The 21,910-nt window shown below is 38.3% G+C and overlaps 2 protein-coding genes and 1 long non-coding RNA gene across 3 annotated transcripts in view; all 3 read left to right on the top strand.

Annotated features, from left to right (window-relative positions):
• Nucleotides 1-5,472, top strand: part of LOC134653528 (ammonium transporter Rh type B-B-like) — a 67,766-nt gene extending 62,294 nt beyond the window's left edge. The window contains exons 9-10 of the mRNA XM_063508903.1: nucleotides 82-172; nucleotides 5,266-5,472. Coding sequence (XP_063364973.1) covers nucleotides 82-172; nucleotides 5,266-5,348 — 174 coding nt within the window. The 3' untranslated portion in view covers nucleotides 5,349-5,472. The remainder of the gene's footprint in view (nucleotides 1-81; nucleotides 173-5,265) is intronic.
• LOC134653614 (uncharacterized) overlaps nucleotides 1-21,910 on the top strand; it is a 356,188-nt gene that overhangs the window by 248,544 nt on the left and 85,734 nt on the right. The gene's annotated exons all lie outside the window — the stretch shown is intronic.
• LOC134653649 (ammonium transporter Rh type A-like) lies at nucleotides 6,980-21,903 on the top strand. The gene is made up of 8 exons (XM_063509042.1): nucleotides 6,980-6,995; nucleotides 15,840-15,974; nucleotides 17,865-18,056; nucleotides 18,343-18,485; nucleotides 18,941-19,106; nucleotides 20,354-20,466; nucleotides 20,850-21,068; nucleotides 21,865-21,903. Exons 1-8 carry the CDS (start codon nucleotides 6,980-6,982, stop codon nucleotides 21,901-21,903), a joined length of 1,023 nt encoding a protein of 340 aa, XP_063365112.1.

The raw sequence follows: 21,910 nt of genomic DNA, 5'->3' as shown, positions 1-21,910 counted from the left end.
CGTTTTTACCCTTTGGGTACGGAACCCTAAAAACGATCATCAGGTAGATCCGAATAATATAAAGTGTTCTAATGATTACAGGACGGTAGGAAAGCCAAGGAACAAGCTCTTTACCAGCTCGCCGCCGTCGGCGCGACACTTGCCATCTCATTTGTGAGTGGAATGATCACTGGTATGTACATTTTACATTGATATTTAGTATTAAACAGCTGTAGAACAAAATTAAAAGTGGTAACTGCACGCACCAGGGACGTAAAGGAATTTCCGTCACTAAACGTTTTGGCAGTGCAGTCCAATATTTTATTTATTTATATTTGTTTATTATTGGGGGAGTTGTGGACCTTTGAGTGCCACGTCGACCAAGCAGTGATCTATTGTGAGTTGCCCGTTGAATCCAGGAAATTTCAGATTCTTTGGACCGTAATGCTAATATTTAAATGTAATATTTTTGTAGTGTCTCAATCTATTTACTCCGACCTCTGACTATGGAAGGAACAAATTATTGAAAATATGTATGTTGTTTTTATATCACTTAGCATTAGCAGCAAGCCCGCGTGTTCTATTCAAACACACCATATTGTACATTCTTAAGAAAACCTAGGCAGGCAGGCCAATTCACATTGTGAACTTAAAACTTACTACAAAAGTTAGGAGCGAAAAGATCTAGCTGCTTATATATGTATAATTTGGCTAACAAAACATGACATACATACACTTTTTAAAGCAATGGATACAGTACGTACCGCCAAACCATGAAATCTTAGTTTTTGGTCAAAAATTTAAAAACTGCTGCAAAAACCCCAAAATAACGGAACTAGGGAAAAACTGCGGCACAGCTGAAACACAAAAACTGAAAAACGAAAATAATTCCCTGCTATTGCTGAATTTTTAGGACACGAAAACCTACCAGTGCCTAGTTTGCAAAGCTCGTCCGTTACACGCTTACGTCACTCTTTTTCTGGTTAAAATACATAAATACGTTATACTCAAATGTTACCTTATATGTGTATTGTGTAATCACTAGATGACTAGACTAGCAAAACAAAGTCTGTCTGCCCTATGTATGCTTAGATCTTTAAAACTACGCAACGGATTTCGATGCGGTTTCTTTTAATAGATTGATTCAAGAGGAAGGTGTATGTATAATTTGTTAGTGCGAAGCCGGAGCGGGTCGCTAGTGTATTAATAAAATATATTCATACCTCAATACTAATGGTAAATTAGGCGGTTATCACGCTGATGCCGTGATCGGACCTCCCCCTTCAAACCTTTGTTTTTTAGGGTTCCGTAGCCAAATGGCAAAAAACGGAACCCTTATAGATTCGTCATGTCTGTCTGTCTGTCCGTCCGTCTGTCCGTCTGTCTGTCCGTCCGTCCGTATGTAGATGTATTCTGTGAACCGCATTAAGATTTTCACACAAAAATAGAAAAATAACAATAAATTTTGGGGGTTCCCCATACTGTGAACTGAAACTCAAATTTTTATTTTCATCAAACCCATACGTGTGGGGTATCTATGGATTGGTCTTCAAAAATGATATTGAGGTTTCTAATATCATTTTTTTCTAAACTGAATAGTTTGCGCGAGAGACACTTCCAAAGTGGTAAAATGTGTGCCCCCCCCCCCCTGTAACTTCTAAAAAGAGAATGATAAAACTAAAAAAAATATATGATGTACATTACCATGCAAACTTCCACCGAAAATTGGTTTGAACGAGATCTAGTAAGTAGTTTTTTTTTATACGTCATAAATCCCCTGAATACGGAACCCTTCATGGGCGAGTCCGACTCGCACTTGGCCGCTTTTTTTTCTACCTAAAGTATGTGTTATTTCTTCTAACTTTTCAAAATGTAACTCTCCCGATTGAATAACATTCACAAAAATGCCCTCATCTTCACCGACAAAGTAAAAAATGCCATTACTTTCATTTGTTTTTCCAAAGCAACCGCCGGCAATCCTAATTGCTTGGATTTACATAAATTCTTTTATAAATATTTGAAAACGTAAGTGCTTTAAACATCCGTTGGATATTTTAGGGTCTTAAACTACGACAAGAATAGATTGTCTTACAAGTTTTTTTTATTCTACTTACATTTTGGACAGTTGGATTCTCTTGCTAATAAAACGAGTTAAACTTTAACGTTTATGACAATAAAATAAAAACCACAGAGAGGTACAAGCTAATTATTACATAAGTTTAAAAATTAGTATAAACTAATTTTAATTGTAAAGTTCAGTTATCTTCTTCTATAAAATCACTGCGCAACAACTTTTTTACGAACCGCTCGACTTAAGTGGTTAGTGTACCTACTTGCACTCTGTTAATAAAGGTAGGTAGGTAGACAAAAAAATATATTTCAAAATAGTTTCACGGCACAAAAATCTGCGCTTCGATTAAATTTGCGGTTGTATTAAAAAAAACTCGCTTCAGGTAGTTAGCTCGTTCGTTATTTTTGTTGAAAACGATATTCATAATAACGTGTTAACAAATTGTAGGTGTGTCCTTTTTATTTGAGAATTGGTTTGGTTTTCCCGTGGGATTAACTTCGTACTTATATTGAAAGGATCAAAGCTTTCAAATCACTTAATAAAATGTAATTATCAGAAATTACCTACCTACGGAGTCCTGAAGTAACAATGAAATACAATCAAATTTACTTTTCCCTTATTTTTCGGGGTTCTTTTATTGAAAAGGAGTCGGATATTTATAGGTACAATCGTAATTTTATCTTCGTGGTTACCTTTTTCTCTGAACGATCTAACGTTACGTTGAAATACATAAAACCAAATTAATAGTGACGCTGACGTATACATGATGTATATTTGATACGCCCAAATATTCTAAGACAAGATAAGATGTTAAGTGTAGCTCAAACAAATTAACTTTCATATGTTTTAGTAAAAAAATACGTCATTTATTCTTCCGTAAAAAATATATTTTAAAATAATTTCATGGCCCAAAAATCTGAGCCTCGATTTAATTTGCGGTTATATTAAAAACTAGCGAACCACCCCGGCTTCGCACGGGTTAACAAATTATACATAAACCTTCCTCTTCCTCTATCTATTAAAACAAACCGCATCAAAATCCGTTGCGTAGTTTTAAAGATTAGGTAATTTTTTTAATGAGCTAATCTTTTTTTGCTTTCGGACTTTGTTCGTCATATTTCTATACAATATTAAGCGCAACTTCGCCGTTTTTCTGAAAAATCTTCCTCTGAGTTACGAAAACATACATGTATGGCGTTCTCGTGACTTAACGAACATTAATTATACAATCATTTTTTCGGGACAAGTTTTGATTTGTTCCGTCCAGAATGAGGAGCTTTTCAAACCCGCCAATTTTTTTACAAACCTAACGAAAATAAAATTCGACTACAAAATAAAATTGGCCCAATAATACAATAGCTTAATATCGATACACAACGATGCAACACGACTTGTTACCTACTCAATGTGTGTACTCGTATCAATATTGCTATAAAAGTAACCTTTACAAAAAGCGGTAAATTTCATTTCCTCAATCGTGTCCCCCTAGAATCGCTGTAAGGGTCAATAATAAAGGATTAAATAAAACTTCCGTTACGCACTTTATTGAGTTTGGGACGTAACTTGATACTATGCTTAAGGGGCCCACTGATCGGCCTGTTAGTTAGAACAAAAAGTTGACAGCTCCGAACAACTGACAGGCCGATACCGTCCGGCGGACTGTTAATCAGTGGGCCCCTTTAGGGATTGAGCAATTCAAGTAGATACTAAGGGGGGGGGTAGGTCTAAACCTACGTAGAGGCTAGTACCATTTAGTACTTACATGGCATGTTTGCTTATTTTGGCTATATTATGTATTTATATGACACCGTAAGATTGTGAACCAGTTAGTTTACAATCTAACGTAGGTTAGGTTAGTTAAAAATCTCCCTACCGTTAGTATGACGAGTGTTTACATTTTTACGGGGCATATATATAGGTACCTACTGTGCTAAAATATTGTACAACAAAGTCAAAATTTATTAGGTATTATAATTTTATCCGAACCGATCAGATCAATCGGTCTAGTTTTGCCCGGCAAGGCCCGATATAAGTCAAGGATAAATTAGGTATTTATTTATTTGCAAGTGGCGGGAAGAAGCACGAGAAGTGCTGTATGAAAAATGGTCGGAGCGTCTGGAGATCCCGGGAGCTAGCCGGGACCTGGTGGCCGCTGTTCGGCCTGTTCTGAAAGAATGGGTCGAACGCAAGCACGGTGCACCCTCCTTCCACCTCACACAGCTCCTGACGGGGCACGGCTGCTTCGGCTGGTACCTGTGTGAGAGGGTGGGAAGAGAGCCGACGACAGCGTGCCACCATTGTGATGGAAGAGCCGTGGACACGGCACAACACACACGCGAGATATGCCCTGCGTGGGCGGAGCCTCGCGCTGCCCTGTCCGCGGCTGTAGGAGGAGACCTCTCACTGCCGGCGCTAATACGCCGAATGATTAGCAGTGAAGAGGCATGGGCGGCAGTGGCTTCCTTTAGCGTCACCGTTCTGACACAAAAGGAAGCCGCAGAACGATCGCGCGAGGACGACGCGAACTGGCTCCCTCAGCGCCGAAGGAGGCCAGGTAGGCGGAGAAGAGCCTTCGCAGCAAGGCTAATGCCGCCTTAACGGGAACCTGCGGGTGATGGGTCGGGAGTTCCATCACTCGCCTGAAGAGGTTTCGAGCTGGAAGACCCTCAAGTGTTCCGAGGTGTCTTCAGCGGAGTAAGCTGCTAGAGCAGCCCCATATGGTGAGCTCGCAAGAGCATCGCCGACGGGGTATCGGAGGTCTACAATAGAGTTCCCGAAACCCCGCCTACAAAGCGCGCGGCGGAACACCCCAGGGGGTTTAGTCCGTGGAAGTCGGACATACCCACAGGGCTTCTCCCGGGCCATAAGGGATTCCCCCTGGGTCATCAAAAAAAAAAAAAAAGAAGGTATTTATTTATTTATGCCGTTACTGTTTGGACTTACCGCTTTGGGAATGATTGTGAGCTCTATTGCTACGGCAATATGGTCTTTAAAAAATCCGAAGGCGGGGTAATTTTGAAAATTGCGAATATGTATCTATTAAACTAGAAACACTTTCTGCTGTAGCAACACGTAGTTTTAAGGATCTAAGCATACATAGGGACATACAGACAGCGGGAAGCGCCTTTTTGTTTTATACTTATATGCAGTGATTTCCCGTTTTCAAAATTACCACGCTTTCGGATTTATCCCAATGCGCTATATTTCTTTTACAGGTTTTGTAGCGAAGTTGAAGATATTTGCTCCACTGGATGAGAAAGACAAGTACAACGATGAACTCAACTGGGAGCTCCCCTAGTGGCTCGAGCCGTAATTACGAGATATTTTGTAAGATTTCATATTTACGACGAATTCTGTTATATTTCTTTGTTGGTCTTCGGTAAGTATCATGTCTATGTAAAAGACATACTGGGTGTGACCATATGGGGTTTTAAATGCGAGTTAGATCCTATTGTATTGGTGTAATACTTTACAATTATATTTTTTTTTATTTTTAATCTAGTATTAGGTATAGTAAAATCGTTAGAATTTTGTTGTGTTCAAGGCTATGTTAAGATTGCATGATCTGAATCCAGAATTAACTTCCGACGTATTTTTAGGGTTCCGTAGCCAAATGGCAAAAAACGGAACCCTTATAGATTCGTCATGTCTGTCTGTCTGTCCGTCTGTCTGTCCGTCCGTATGTCACAGCCACTTTTCTCCGAAACTATAAGAACTATACTGTTGAAACTTGGTAAGTAGATGTATTCTGTGAACCGCATTAAGATTTTCACACAAGAATAGAAAAAAAACAATAATTTTTTGGGGTTCCCCATACTTCGAACTGAAACTCAAAAATTTTTTTTTCATCAAACCCATACGTGTGGGGTATCTATGGATAGGTCTTCAAAAATGATATTGAGGTTTCTAATATCATTTTTTTCTAAACTGAACAGTTTGCGCGAGAGTCACTTCCAAAGTGGTAAAATGTGTGTCCCCCCCCCCCTGTAACTTCTAAAATAAGAGAATGATAAAACTAAAAAAAATATACGATGTACATTACGATGTAAACTTCCACCGAAAATTGGTTTGAACGAGATCTAGTAAGTAGTTTTTTTTTTAATACGTCATAAATCGCCTAAATACGGAACCCTTCATGGGCGAGTCCGACTCGCACTTGGCCGCTTTTTTGTTATTAAGTTTTTGCTAACGAGTTGTTTATTTAAATGTTTTTTTATTAATATAAAAAAACAATTAAAAAAACAACTCGTTAGCAAAAACTTTTTCAGTCAGCAGCAGAAATTGCTAAGCGAGCGAGGTGATCAAAATGAACTGAAATAATCTTTATTGTTTAGAGAATAAAAGCGTGTGTAGGCCATTTTGAACACCTCACCCGCTTAAGCTACATCTGCTGCTGACTGTTCAATCTTAAAGCTTAATTCAGTCCAAAAAGAAACCCTGTAAACTAAAGGAGTATCAAAGTGCCATATAAACTAAAATACGAGTAAATACAGAAGGGACCTTGTAAAACTTGGACCTTGTAAAATTCATCTGTACCATCGTCCACACTGTTAACTCAGAGTTCGTAAACCTTATTACAAAAGGCAAAAGGTCCACTGAAGGACAATTACAAGTGTTGTTATTTGTACCTAATCCTAATTTAGCGAGCATATACAAATAGTATAATTACTCTCTCGCCGGTTGGACAAATTTCTTTAGTACAGAATGGATAATGTTACCTATTATTCTCACTGCCTAATAAAACCGTTGTTTGACAGCGGAAGGTCACGAATCATGCTGTCCCTATTTAACTCATGACAAGTTCCCTTCCTTGCTCGTCTACATATATTCATGTTCAGAAAATTTGTGTCCGGGACACCGTGAATCGGTAGACAACTTCATAGAATGCTCCCAATGTAATGTATTACAAAAGAATTGCTTTGAAAGTAAATGTCCAACTTCGAAGGTAAGCTTCTTTTATTTAGTTGTAAGCTTCTTTGAGTAAATGTATTATTTGTACTCAAAACTTGTTATATAGTTGTCCGTTACTTTATTATGATAGAATGTAAGTTAAACTAGGCACTGTTAAGTGAATATAAAACAAAAGCAGCACCTGAATTGTAAAATTTATATTAAAAGACTTAAAAATCTTATTTAGACTTTTATTTGCAATCACCCTTTTAGAAAGCTCTATTGATAAAAAAAACTTTGGCTTTTTTTTTGTTTTTATTGTAGACGGGTGCAAATGACATATCTCATTTCTACGAAAGTTGCTGACATTACGCACATACTTCGTAGTCTACAGTAAAACATAATCAAAATATCATACAACGTACAACTTATAAAATACAATTTGGCCATCTCAATTCAATTACCTATTAAAATACTGAATACCTACCTTAATTATTTTGCGGACCAGATATCCATTCTAATATAATATCGTTAGTACGGTCTGCATAACAATTTTTATCATTACCATTCATTACTAACGAAATAAGCGGGTATTACCATACGCCATCTGGCAAACTTTCACTCAAACTATAATAATTTCAGCATCTTTTCAAATGTTTAACTCAGCGCATCTGTGCTATCTTGTATAGCACGTATTATCCTTTTTTCACCTGTAGCAAAAGATTACGAGTGAGCGAGACGGATTTTATCTGATCCTGGGAGCAGGTGGGTTGAACGAAAGCTTCAAGTTATGCATCATTGCGAGTCGGTGTTGCGAAAAGAGAGATGCCCCGAATAGTGGTTTTGGCCGAATACCGAATACCGAGTATTCGGCCACTCTCTTGGCCGAATACCGAAAATTCGGCATGAGATGCGAACACACAACACAACAAAGCACAACGTTTGCTAAGATATATTTTTTGTAAAACAGAACTAATTAATGTAGTTAGAGTCAATCAAATGTAGTTACAGTCAATCAAATCAGACCCATGATAAAAATAAAATATTTCATTATCAACAAATGCTTAAAAAAGGGTCTTCCTATTTAACAATTTTCCAATAGGTAATACATTTTAAATATTAAATGTACCTCATTTTTGGTATTGTTTTTGTGTAATGTTTCTTTTTAGATTAGGGTCAACAGATATTCGGTATTCGGCCGAATAGTAGGCAACATTCGGCCGAATACCGACTATTCGGCAAAGTGGCCGAATAGGCCGAATACCGAATAGTTGCCGAATATTCGTGGCATCTCTAGAAAAGATGTTACATTTTTGAACGGGAATTCGACGGCTAAGAAACGTGATGAAAGGGCGTGGGTGTAGGTGTATTTTCGCCCACCTGGTGAAATTAAATTGAAATTGAATATGAGTGACTGCCAGTTGAGCTTTTTATATGATAGGCGTTTATGTAGATTGTGCAACGTGGGCGGTATCCATATTATATTATTTCAGGATTTTATGAAACGTGACAGTACAGTCGGTAACAAAATGTTGTTGTTTTCGTACATAAGTCCCAAGAAGAGTGGGATATTTATGTACGAACATTGACATATATTTCAGGACTGGCCTTACGTGCACTAAAAATGGTACTAGTTCAGCGGTGTCACTCACGAATTCGAGCCAATCGTGCAGTCTAATGCAACTAGTTACGACCAATCGCGCGGCCACGCGCGCGTGATGCGAACTCGTCAGCCAATCGCGTTGTAGCGGTGTCACACCGCTGTACTGGCCCCATTCATGCCCCATTCTTATTGCCCGTAAGGCCAGTCCTGAGATATACATTATGTCAATATGTACGTAATTCGTCGTCGTCTAGACGGTGTTTATACAGTTTTTATTAAGGACGTGGAGGAGGAGGATATATATTAAGATTTGGTGCTCTAGGCCTTTCAAAAACCGCCCAAAAATGGCCGTGAATGTTTTGGACTTTGGTTGGTAGCTAAACTACATGCTGAATATTAATGATAAATAAATTAAGTAATAGTAAGTAAATTTAAAACCTATACAAAATAGGTATAGATATTTAGGTATAGACCTATACACTGCCTATACATATAAATTTAGTGTTATTCACTAAATTATCCTTACTAACCGACTTCGGGAAGGGTTATGATAACTTAATAGCAGTTTCTGTATATTTGTGAGTACCTAATATATTTGCATGTATGTGGATACGTGTGTTCCACCGTAAACTACTGATCATTTTGGTGAAAAAAGGTAAGTAAGTAGGTAAATAATAAATACGTTTTTATACGAAAAAGGATAGTACATTAGCACGGCTATCACGAGTTGGCATTTTGACATTTACCGTAGTGACTGCGTGAATTTAATCGCATTCCCTCTAGCGTCGCTAACGTAATCGTCAAGTGTTAACTCGTGGTACGTCTACAGATAATATAATGTTGTAGTACAAAGGTGTCGATCGATTTGTTTTTATAACGCTAGCTACAATTTCAAACAATTTTGAAGGAAAGTTTTTTTTACGATTTTTTTATCGTATCCGGGTTATACTCCAGGTTTAACTAGATTAACACTGTTAATAGAGGATAAAACAGGATAAAGTATTGGAATGATTTCCTGATTCCAAAAAACATCAACGTACAATATTCGTAACGAAAACACGAATATTTCACTCCAATTTCTCTCAATAGCTACACCTGAGACTTTAAGATATTTGCCACTATCACCCTTACAACATAGGAATAAGGTTCCATTTCGTCTGGAGTAAGTAAGTTGGTGATATTCAATAGCTGTCACAGAGGCTACGTAACACAATGTGGAGGAAATGTCGAAGAAAACTTGAAGAGCGTGCCATGAGACCGTAGATTACCTCTCACAAGAGGAAGCATGGATATTCAGTTATGTCACATAAGGTATGTTCTTAATACTGATTTTGTATGAAAAAACTGGGAAATTCCTGGTTCCGGCCATAGAGAATCATCGGTACCGGCCCTAATGTCACTAAAGTATATGAGATTTTAACAGCATTATTCATAACCTCTGTCAAATTTAACATGTAGAGTCTGTGCGGAAAGAGAAGAGTCGTGGAATGTAGGGGGCCCAATACAATCCACGACTCTTCTCTTTCCGAACAGACTCTATTTCTTAATGGCTGAACATAAATCATGTTTGATTTGATAAGGCCTTTGGAATTTGCTAACTACAGCCTAAACTTGAGCTAATGCTCGTCTTGTCTGCCATTATCACCTAAATAGTGTTTAGCTTTTAAGTTTATAAAATATATGTGTTAGTCTGCAATATGGGCCTGGTTGCCTGATTTAAATTTCTAAATAAATATAATTACTGGCGGCCACCAGTTGATTTTCGCAGCCCGATCCTCTCCCATTCTTAATAGGTGACCGAACGAGTGAAATCTGTAGGATTTCGTTTCGCCGATGACATTAGGTTCGCGCACCTGTATTCTGCCGTATCTTTCACGTGCCGTTATCTCTCTCTCGGAAAATATTTTTCTCTCGCTATCAGGAGCTTACTTTCCTCTTTTTGTGTTAGTGTCCAGGCCTCACAACCATACCCAAGGTCCCTAAGGATTGGCCGAATATTGTGCCAGTATGAGATTTGCTTTTTGCTACTTATTATAAGTGAATTCGTATTTAAGCGTGGGCGCGAGTTTTGTAATGAAATGTCAAATTTCTCATATACCATCCGCGCCTGCATTCATGAACATTCGCGGTAAAATATGTTAAAAAAAATATCTACAGGCTCTTACGGCTCGATTCGAACTTTAAGATACGTCAAATATTACGTTTAGGTACGATATGGATTAGATATGTCAGTGTCAAAAGTGACGTTTCTTCAAGCAAAAACTTTTAGTTCATGTTTTATAATGCAAGATCTAATGATGGTTATCTACGCAAGAAATAGTTGGGCACATAGCTACCTACTTATATAGAAACGACTTTACCAATCTGCGATATTGATGTATTTTGTGGCGCGTGTTTATGCTATCAATAGATATTATACTCGATATACTAAATATTTTGTAGTCTGTTATGTTATCTTGTAGGTAAATAATACATGATAGAGATTGGAAAATAGTACTTCAAGGTATTCATTCTTATCATAATAAGTTTGTTATATTTTTTAACTGACTTCAATTTCATAGAAGGAGGAGGATCTGTATTCGGTTGTGGCTTTTTAAAATGTTTAGTAGATATAAAACTCCCGCCAATTACTGGGATTAGTTGCCAAGCGGACCCCAGGCTCCCATGAGCGTGACTAGGGCTTGCAATTCGAATATTCGAATTTGTCGAATATTCGACCTGTTTTGATATTCGAATATTCGGCCGCTCAGGTTTAGAATATTCGAATATTTTTTATTACTATAAAAAATCTATTTCATCCGCTGTAGTTACAGTTTCTGTGTGTTTTCCGGGTATTTACAGTGAATGAGGAACGGTAGGTACCCAAATACGAAGGAAATAATATTTTTACTGTATTCCTCTCGATAGACTTCGTGAATACAGTGAAACCTAAGTCAATTTGAAAGAAAACGAAATCAAAAAGTATGTTATTTTTATACGGTGCGTAAGTTTTAAGTTAAACGGTATTCTGTTTCTTCAGTACAAGCGCACGTTAAGCGAATTTTTGAAGTCTAAACCTTGCCATGCCACTTATCGCAATTCTCAAATTTGATCATACCAAAGTTTGGTACCTAAAGGTTTAACCTGCCCAACTATGTAATCTAACCATGCACCTTTAGCTGACGAATAATCCACCCAGTAGTCAACTAACTTTTTCCCTTAAATATTATATAATTAGCCGACAAACAGGAATAAAAACTTGCCAAAATAAATAAAGTCAATAAAGATTCAAAATACAATGGAATTAAAGGCCTTTTTACAGGCTCCTGAGTGACTACAAGTTAATTTAAATGGGAAAATAATTACCTACTAAAAAAATATCTTACATACCTAGGTGTTTGGATGGTTAAAGTTATATTATTTCACGCAACACGCAACGACGCATTTATAATAAAAGTTTTATCTAGAAATATTGAATACGTCTAATGGCGTTTTACTTGTTTTTATAAATGTGGGCATCTCATAGTAGGATGATAAAATCTAGTCAATTAAGTGGATTTCTGCAAAATACCATTAGTATTAGCAATATGTGAAAAAATCTTTTGAATAAAACGATAATAAACCGATTTCTCGTTCCTTTTCTTATTTTTTATAATATTCGAATAATTATTTGAATATTCGAATACGTCGTCAGAAAAAGTCGAATATTCGAATACCTGAAAGTATCGAATATTTGCAATCCCTAGCCGTGACAAAATGCCGGGACAACGCGAGGAAGAAGAGAGAGATAGGAAACTCCCGGGAAGCAGAACACAAAAAAACGACATTACTACACAAATTGACTAAGTCAAGACATGATGTGATCGGTTGGCCTTCTCTTACTGTGTCTTAGAGAAAGACAATCTGCATTGACAATATTGTCATTTGTACCCGAGGGTACAGCCCCGGTACCCTTTGAGCCGCTACAGGGATTGACATTAAGGACGATTATTTATTAGCGATGCTTGCCGCTCCAAATGGAATAACGGATGTGTCGAGACAACAGACAAGTATTCCAATTAGAGCGAGTCGAACGCTCGGGTAAACCTACAGAGTTGAATAGGCAAAGATAGGGCATTAAACTATTATTACTAACGTATGGAACCTGCACAGAGAACCAGTATTTTGTGCCATGAGTTGCTGCCGTTTTGGGCATCAACACATAGAAGCGGAGCGCGAGTCTCGCGACCTTAACGCGTAAGCGCCATGAATTTCACGGCGCTTACGACGTTTTGGTCTCGTGGTACAGAGTGTGATTGCGACAATTTCATTATTTGGTATGTCGTCTCTAGTAATAATAACTCAATGAGGTAGGGTCGCTAGAACAATACTGTGTGATTTCATAACACGCCGATTTTCTAGTGTTTACGTTCAACACGCACACATTTACGGTTGAGACACTATCATGAGCCACGACATGGGCCAGACATTATAGGCCAACCAAATTAGTTTCATAAAAAGCGTTGTGAGGAATTAATGCGGTTTATTTTGTATATAAATACGTACAAAACTTAAGAACTAAAACCCGTTCTGAGCCATGCCGTGCCGGGTCCAAAGGTCCCCATCACACTTGCAGCGTTACCCCGCTATATCATATGGCGATGGAGACCTGTTGGACAAGCCTCATGGCTTCATTATATTTTTTGACATGGCTTCAACGGGGGGTCATTCCCCTTCTCCCTTAGGCGCTTTCCGAGCTCTCGGAAGAACTCACGTGCCTCCCGTCCCCAGGGCCCGGCTCTCGACGGCGACGGGCACGAAGTCGTAGCTGGAAATCATTTTAATATCTTTGGTCCTAAATGCGTGTAATCCGAGTTTGCGTAAAATAGTAAGGACTATGGTACCTACACTGGTTGGTATCGCGTTCGACTCTCCAACACAGTAATTGATTTCAGCACAGACATCGCTAAGTACGCGATCGATCTGGGATTAGAACCAGTGTGGGTGGCCTTTAATTAAGGATCGGTTAAATACGCCAGTGTGTGCCGGGATTCCAGGAGGCATTATTTACCTACGGTAAAATGTATAGGCTAGATATATGTATGTATTGGTTAGGTATTTGCTGAATTCAAATATGATTCGTGTCTTGGATTGTAAAGACGGACTAAGCACTGCATAACGAAGTGTCTTAGGTCACCACAAATGTCATATGTATTAAAAATAAATAAATATGAATAGGACAATTTTACACAGATCGACCAAAAAATTGGTATTGAGCCACAATTGTCGTTTTGAGTGGTCTAATATGTTTTTCGGATTACTTCTTCAAGACCTTCAATCGTACCAGTGTTCAATGAGCCGCATTTTATGCCCTAGTAAACTGGAAAAGCGAATGATGATGGTTAATTTTTACATAAAGATGTTATTTTATTTCCATACCTATTAAATAAAGTTTGACCCAGAACTGTCTCAATTCAAACATAGACAGAGAAAATTACACTGTCTTTGTCTTACGCTAGTACTAACACGCAAAAGAAAGGGATGGGTATAATTTTCCTGGTTCTTACTGAATAACAAGTTGTGTTTGCCAGACTATATTTAAACGTATACAAAATAACTGGCTAATCATAAACTAACTTGTAAGTCTGACAACATTCTGTAAACATGGCTCTTGACATTTGACTTTGGCATTTCAAGTAAATTCAACAAAATTTGATGTTTTTAATTCTTACTTTATTGTATACAAATAAACTAGTAATATAACTGTAAGTTTCGCTTTCCCGTAAATGCAATGTAATTAAAGTGAGTAAAATAATAGGTAGAATTGACTTGAGTTTAAACATAACATTGTAACTCAAAATCAAGATACCTAAACTAGTATCTGTAAGTATTTGTTATCTTATCACTACACCTTATAAAACAAAGTCCCCCGCCACGTTTGTCTGTTTGTGTGTATCTATGTTCGCGGTAAACTCAAAAACTACTGAACGAATTTTCACGCGGTTTTCACCTATCAATAGTGGTGAGTGATTCTTGAGGAAGGTTTGGGGGGCGCAGAACCTTTCGTCGTCTTAGCGATTTCTCTTTCATCTTTGGCAAGACCTTGGTAGGTCTTTAGTGTTTACATTTAGTGTTTTAATTAAGGTCAATGAGGATAATACCGGCAGATAGGGTAATAAATCGGTTGGGGTATAGCAAAAGGGGGTTGGGGTATAGCAAAAGGGGCCCGATTTTAGGACTTACTTCGCTCAGACAGAGTGAGAAAGGAAGAGCTTCGCTCCTTCTGCTCTACCGACCTTCTGTAAGACAGTGGAGTATGTAAACTTAAACTACTACTAAAGTATGTTTCGTACAGCCAACATATTTGTTTCTAAATTTATCAAAATTTCACTATCTGAGCATCCTATTTACAAGGTAGGTTATCATAGGTTTAGGTTCATCTCGTGTCCCCTAGAACGGAAAATAGCTAAGATTTTATCGAATCAGTTCTTTACCCCGCTTCAATCTATTTTTAGTCCCAAAATCCGCATTAATTGGCCCCATTAGCTTAGGACCTATTTACACATTAATTAGCGTTTAGTGCGAGTTCATGTATTCGCTTGCGTTTAGTAGATAGCAAAACACTAATCAATGTGTCAACAGGCTCAGGCCCATATGCCATCTGGCCTATCGCTTGCTTTATGCCAACCGATTCAGATATAGCAGTCAAATTTTGACAGCTAACATCTTGGCAAATCGCCAAAGTTTCGACACTCACTTGACATTGGCAAAGTGCCGTCCAGAACAGAAGTAACAAAAAAGCTCTTCAAAGTAGTCTAAAGCAGACATACCACTTTATATATTACTTAGGTTTGGTTAGAAAATAAATGTACCATTTAGCTTATACGGAACTGCTAGGTAAAACATATTTCTAGAATGTAGGGTATGTATATTTACAGTATGTAATCTACTTTACACACATTAATTTTATTATGAACTTAGGTAGGTACTACCTTTTGCTTGCGACTTCGTTTTGTTCCGGGACTCTAAACTATCTTCGTAACAAATTTCATCTCAACAGATTCAGCGGTTTATGTGTGAAGAGGTTTGTTAAACAGAGCGACTAAAAATTTCTGATTTATAATATTATCAGCTTCTCGCTGAATCGAATGATGATGATGATTGATAAAAACTATCCTATGTCCTTCCCCGGCTCTCAAAATATTCTCATACCAAATTTTATATAAATCGGTTCAGCGGCTAAAGCGTAAAGAGGTTACAGACAGAGTTAATGCATTTATAATATTAGTAGATATTATTTAGTTTTAATCAAATCCAATGTATTTTATATTAAGTAAGTTATTTTTTTCAGCACCGTCAATAAAATGGCATCAAGAATAAAATATCTGTGGCTTCTGGTTTTCCAAGTTATCCTGGTGATACTGTTCTTTGTCTTCGTTAGATATGATGGCGATAAAGATGTCAATCTTCGAGGTAAGTGCCCAAACTTTATTTTCTGAAACGTACATTTAGAAAGACAACAGATTCAGAAACAAAAATTCAACAGGTAGAGATAAACTCATTACTAACAACTGGGCCATTTTATTTAAAGTTGTCCCCTACACTTTTTTTTCAAAATTGGAATTTTTTTATGTTATTTCTCACAATGGAAAAAACCTTGGGACACTTTTTTAGGGTTCCGTAGCCAAATGGCAAAAAACGGAACCCTTATGGATTCGTCATGTCTGTCTGTCCGTCCGTATGTCACAGCCACTTTTTTCCGAAACTATAAGAACTTTACTGTTGAAACTTGTAAGTAGATGTATTCTGTGAACCGCATTAAGATTTTCACACAAAAATAGAAAAAAAACATAAATTTTGGGGGTTCCCCATACTTAGAACTGAAACTCAATTTTTTTTTCATCCAACCCATACGTGTGGGGTATCTATGGATGGGTCTTTAAAAATTATGTTGAGGTTTCTAATGTAATTTTTTTCTAAACTGAATAGTTTGCGCGAGAGACACTTCCAAAGTGGTAAAATGTGTGTCCCCCCCCTGTAACTTCTAAAATAAGAGAATGATAAAACTAAAAATAATATATAATGTACATTACCATGCAAACTTCCACAGAAAATTGGTTTGAACGAGATCTAGTAAGTAGTTTTTTTTAATACGTCATAAACCCCCTAAATACGGAACCCTTCATCCGACTCCGACTCGCACTTGGCCGCTTTTTTATCATACGATTAACACGTACAAGAATGTAGGCCCTAACATTGCCAATAGTATACGAGCGGTAGAGAGCGGTATGAAATCGGAACAGCATTTATTGCGAATTTATTGCGCTCAATGCGTGAGCTTTACTTTTTTTAGAACCGTTATTCTAGAACATTCATCTCGGACAAACCAATGTAAGAGAGATCTCCGTTAACTTGTGGATTTTATTTATTCCTAAGCTTTTTTCGCGAAGTCTTAGATATTAGCTGTTCTTGGTTTTAAATTGTGACTATTACTTACTATTAACTTTTCAATATTTGACGATTGAGGTTCTTTTGAGAAGCATCCTTCATTCGGATTCTTAAAAGACTTAAGTCTTTTAAGTAGGTAGTCTTGTAAAGCTAAGTTGACGCTTCAAGAGGCTAATAGTTCTTCAGATCTCTTAGAGACATAAGCCGCTTATTGACACTAGGCTTTTTACTATTACCTTTATAAAATAATTTGATTCGGTCAAAAGCTTTCAAAGGTTGCATTTACTCGAGAATTTAGGACGAGTGACATTCGAATCTGATCTTGGGCACTGGCAAACTTGGTCGCTGTTTTTTTAGTATATGAGGTGTATTACAGTTTATAATTTATACTAGCCATCCCGAGGCAGCCGCTCGCCTCCATTGGTGACTCGAATGGGAACACATAACAAGTGCTAGTCGTTGGAGTGTGAAAGCTTTCGGGGCACGGGAGTGAGATAATTGCGGATTTTTCGGTTGTGTTTGGATTTTGGACGTATTTCTTGTGTTTTACGGAATTTCCAATAGGTATCCAGGGTAGGGTATGGAATACAATTTTATAATTGAAACATTCAATGCCGAAATTTCCGAAGAGTTTTCAAATCTTCATGCATGTGCGTGTATGTGTGTGTTGTTTTCATTCTTTTATATCCGCTTTTTTCTATAAAAATACTGGCGCGCGCACACACTGTTCATCGAACCTTGCTTCTAGTCGGACACGAGAATTTTCTATTTTTCAGTTTGAATTTTTCAAGGCTGATTCTTTTAAACTCCGCTCTTTTAACACTTCAACCTTTAACAAAAAAGTACAGACTTCAACTGGGCTGTCAAAAAAATCCATAGCAGTGTATAACGTATAAAGCAAAATTCTTCTGTCAGGTTACGAAGACGCCCACGTGATGATCTACGTCGGTTTTGGATTCCTGATGACATTTCTCATGAAGTACTGCTACGGTGCGCTCGGCATCAACTGGTTGCTGGCCGCACTAGTCGCCCAGTGGTCCATTATCACCCAGGGCTTGTTCCATATGAAGAACATGACTATACCTCTGAACAAGAAGACGATCCTTGGTAAGATTATCTCATTTTTGGACTCTAACTCGGTCTTCGATAAAATGTAGGTTTGTCAAGCGATTTGGTTTGATTATCTTCAAGAATGGCTTTATGTTACCTTCAAATAGTCTATTTACTAGATTAGGTAATGGTGTCAAGATCGCAGTTGGAGGGTCTGTGATCCTGTAACCTACATATACTCGAAACCTTCAACTTCATATTAATGCTCCGTGCCCATAAATGAGAGGCTCTTACTTTCTAATAAAATAGCTGCCTTAAACGATATTTTAAATTAAATTTTCAGAAGCCGACATAATGTCAGCAACGGTCCTCATCACATTCGGGGCGTTGCTCGGCCGCGCCAGCGTGAATCAACTTCTTTTCATAGCCATCGTGGAGGCGCTCATAGGCAGCCTTAACTTGTACCTCGTAGAAGCAATTATTGAGGTATTCAGGATTGACTTTTCCGTCCACAAAGTTGTCATTTTCCTTTTGACATTAGAGAAACAAATTTAAAAAGGAAAATATGTAGTATGTGCGGTAAGTTAAGTGTCAGCGACATAACGGATAATTTTATTTTTTCAAAAAATACTTACCATCAAGTTTTGTTTAAACTATTTTCATTTCAAGCGGATACGTCTGCGAGCAATACTAAACATTTATATACTAAAGTAAAAATTCACCGCTTCGAGCAAGATTCGAACTTGCGACCATTCGGAACACCGGTCCGATCACTCCTAACCTGAGCTACCGAAGCTTACCAGAAGCGTTCAAATCTTTCCATTCCATCTGTCCTTTTCCTTCCATTTCTTTTTTTAAATATCCCCTATAATATAAATAATCAAGTTGGCTTGTCCACACTCGACTGAATACTTTCCACAATGCTGTAATCATTGTTCTAGGCATCAGACGTCGGCGGATCAATGGCAATCCATGCATATGGGGCGTTCTTCGGGATCGCAGTGAGCGGCGCCTGGGTATGCAGCAGGGAACGACGAGACCAGCCGCAGGATGACGGTCATCCATTCGAGAAGCCATCCTACATGACTGACGTCACATCTATGATTGGTTGGTGATACAGTGATACAGTGATACAGTAATTTATTGGTAAAAGAAACATATACATTTACACGTCATTTCGTTACTTAATTACTATTTACATTTTACTTATTATAGGTATGTGTATACAATTTATAATATAACATAATATTAGGTACAGCGCTGGGTCAATGATCTTATTGTATACTAGAAAATTCATTGATGCTGTAATAAGCTTTATCTAAAAGTAACATCTTAAGTTTCTTTTTAAATATCGAATCTGTTTTCGAGTCTTGTATCTCATTGGGTACTGCATTATATATGTTTGGCCCCATGATACTGAGTGACCGTCGTGATTTGGCGAGTCGGCGTCTAGGAGCAAGTAACCTGGGTCGCCTGCGCATTTGAGCCTCACGGGCATGAGTGTTAGATTTATACATATCTATGTTCGATCTTACATGCATGCATGCCGTGAGTATATATATGGACGGTAAGGTGAGTATTTTATGTTTTTTAAACAAACTCTGTGCTGGGTAGTCTACAGGTTTTCCATCGATTATACGCAGGGCGCGTTTTTGCATCCTGAATACTCTGTTACGCTCAGCAGCCGTGCCCCAAAGATCCACACCCTGCAATAAAATCGAGTGGAAATACCCGTAGTATGCCGTTTTTAGGTTTTCAGCAGACAGACTGGGTGCCATTCTGGACAATGCGTAACACGCAGAGGCTAATTTGTCACATGTTGTCTGTATATATGTGTGGCCCAAGTCAGTCCGGAGTCAATTTGGAATCCTAGGTACTTCGCAGAATCAACTTGCGGAATTTCGGTGTTATTTAGCACAATATTGAGATTTGGTTTGTTGGATTTTTTTAATTGGAAATGTACAATACTAGTTTTCTCTAAATTTAATAGCATGCCATTGGCGGAGAACCATCTTACCATTTGATTTATAACATTGCAAAGTTTAGATTTTAAGCTTTCAAAATCGTTAGCATTGACAATAATACAGGTGTCGTCGGCGAACATGACATACTCCTGACCCGGGCAAGCGGTCGTGATGTCGTTGACGAGGATCAAGAATAGGTTATTTCCGGCGACCGGTACTTTTATTCTAGCGGCATTAATTAAAAAAAATTAGCAGTGTTCAACTTTTAGTGTTTCCTAGGCCTCAGGACCAACAATTATTAGCAAACACTTACAATGAAAATGCAACCTAACCCATTATCAGTGCTCCTGCGTGTATATGTATATTATATGTACAAGAAAATGTTTACAGGCTCAATATTCCTGTTCATCTATTGGCCGTCCTTCAACGCCGCGCTCACGGGCTCTGACGCTGATTACCAGAGGGCTGTGGTTAACACTTACCTGTCGCTCGCAGCGTGCTCGGTAAGCAGGATACTCCAGTAAATAGCCAGCAAAACGCAACTGTCACTTTCGCACTAATACTCGTATGGAAGAGTGATAGAGAGACACAAAGCGTTTCGCCGTCGCGTCGAAGCGATAACGATTGTCACCTTGGCTAGGCCAGCAGCTCCGTGTGAGTGTTCCACCCCTGCACACCACAGCAGTATTATTTTAGTATAAAATAGTTAGTTAAATGTATAGCCGAGACTATGTGACGAGCGAAATTTTAAACAGAAGTAGGTTCAGAGTTATTGAGATAATAAGTACAAACCCGATAGATCTGGGCATATATCTTCCGTCGCATGTTTCGCGCAGCGCCATATCTTTGGTTGCCTGCTAAAATCCTGGCTTTATGCCTTTTTCAGGTGGTCACCTTCGTCCTATCAGCGTTCCTTCACCACGGCAAGTTCGAGATGGAGCACATCCAGAACTCGACACTCGCCGGCGGCGTTGGCGTCGGTACGGTGTGCAACATGCACATAACCGCCGGTGGAGCTATCCTGATAGGGATGGGTGCTGCTTTCGTCAGCGTTTTCGGATTTGCGAAGCTAAAGGCAAGTCTCTACAGCCTCATCATCTTTCTCGCATTATCCCGGCATTTTGCCACGGCTCATGGGAGCCTGGGGTCCCCTTGACAACTAATCCCAAGAATTGATTTCACGATGAATTGGTTTTACGAAAGCGACTGCCATCTGACCTTCCAACCCAGAGAGGAAACTACAACTAGGCCTTATTAAGATTAGTCCAGTTTCCTCTTGATGTTAAAAGTCTCTACAGCCTGATGAGATGAGATGATAATATTAATCATTGTATTCACTTAAGATTAATTGTTAACTTTGTATAAGATTTATTTTATTTTTATTTTATTTATAAATACGTTTACACAACATTACAGATAAACCAATACGTCGTGAAACTAACACTACACATAACAACATAATTATAATAATTGATACTATTTACATTTCATTTCACACACGGATAACAAACGATTACGTTACACTCGAAGGCCTAGCATCCATCACCTCACAGAACCTCAAGCATTCGTTTCTCACGGCCGACCATCGCCATGCAATCAGATCGCATTCCGGTGCTGACGTCAAGAGCGCATTAAGGAGAGAGAGAGCGCGCGGCAGTGGCGAGTTCTTTCGCGACACAGTTCGCGCAGCCGGCACAGCTAAAAGAACGCGTCTCCGAGGCCTGAGATCTATTCTGGAGACACCTGGAACAAATAGTCGCACGAGGTCGCAAGATGTTTAAAGTCTAAGGTTTTGTGTAACCCTTGCGAAGCCGGGGCGGGTTGCTACTTATACTATAAAGTGATTAGTGATTACTAATACTAAGTCACGTAAAAACTCTTAAAACATTTTAAATTTTTAGTTCACTATGGCAACCCATATCAAAGACGAGTACGAGTAAGACACAG

The sequence above is a fragment of the Cydia amplana genome, chromosome 13 (genome assembly GCF_948474715.1).
Source record: "Cydia amplana chromosome 13, ilCydAmpl1.1, whole genome shotgun sequence".
Taxonomy (NCBI): Eukaryota; Metazoa; Arthropoda; class Insecta; order Lepidoptera; family Tortricidae; genus Cydia; species Cydia amplana.
The sequence above is the reverse complement of the archived record's forward strand: the minus strand, read 5'-3'. Positions and strand labels throughout refer to the sequence as shown.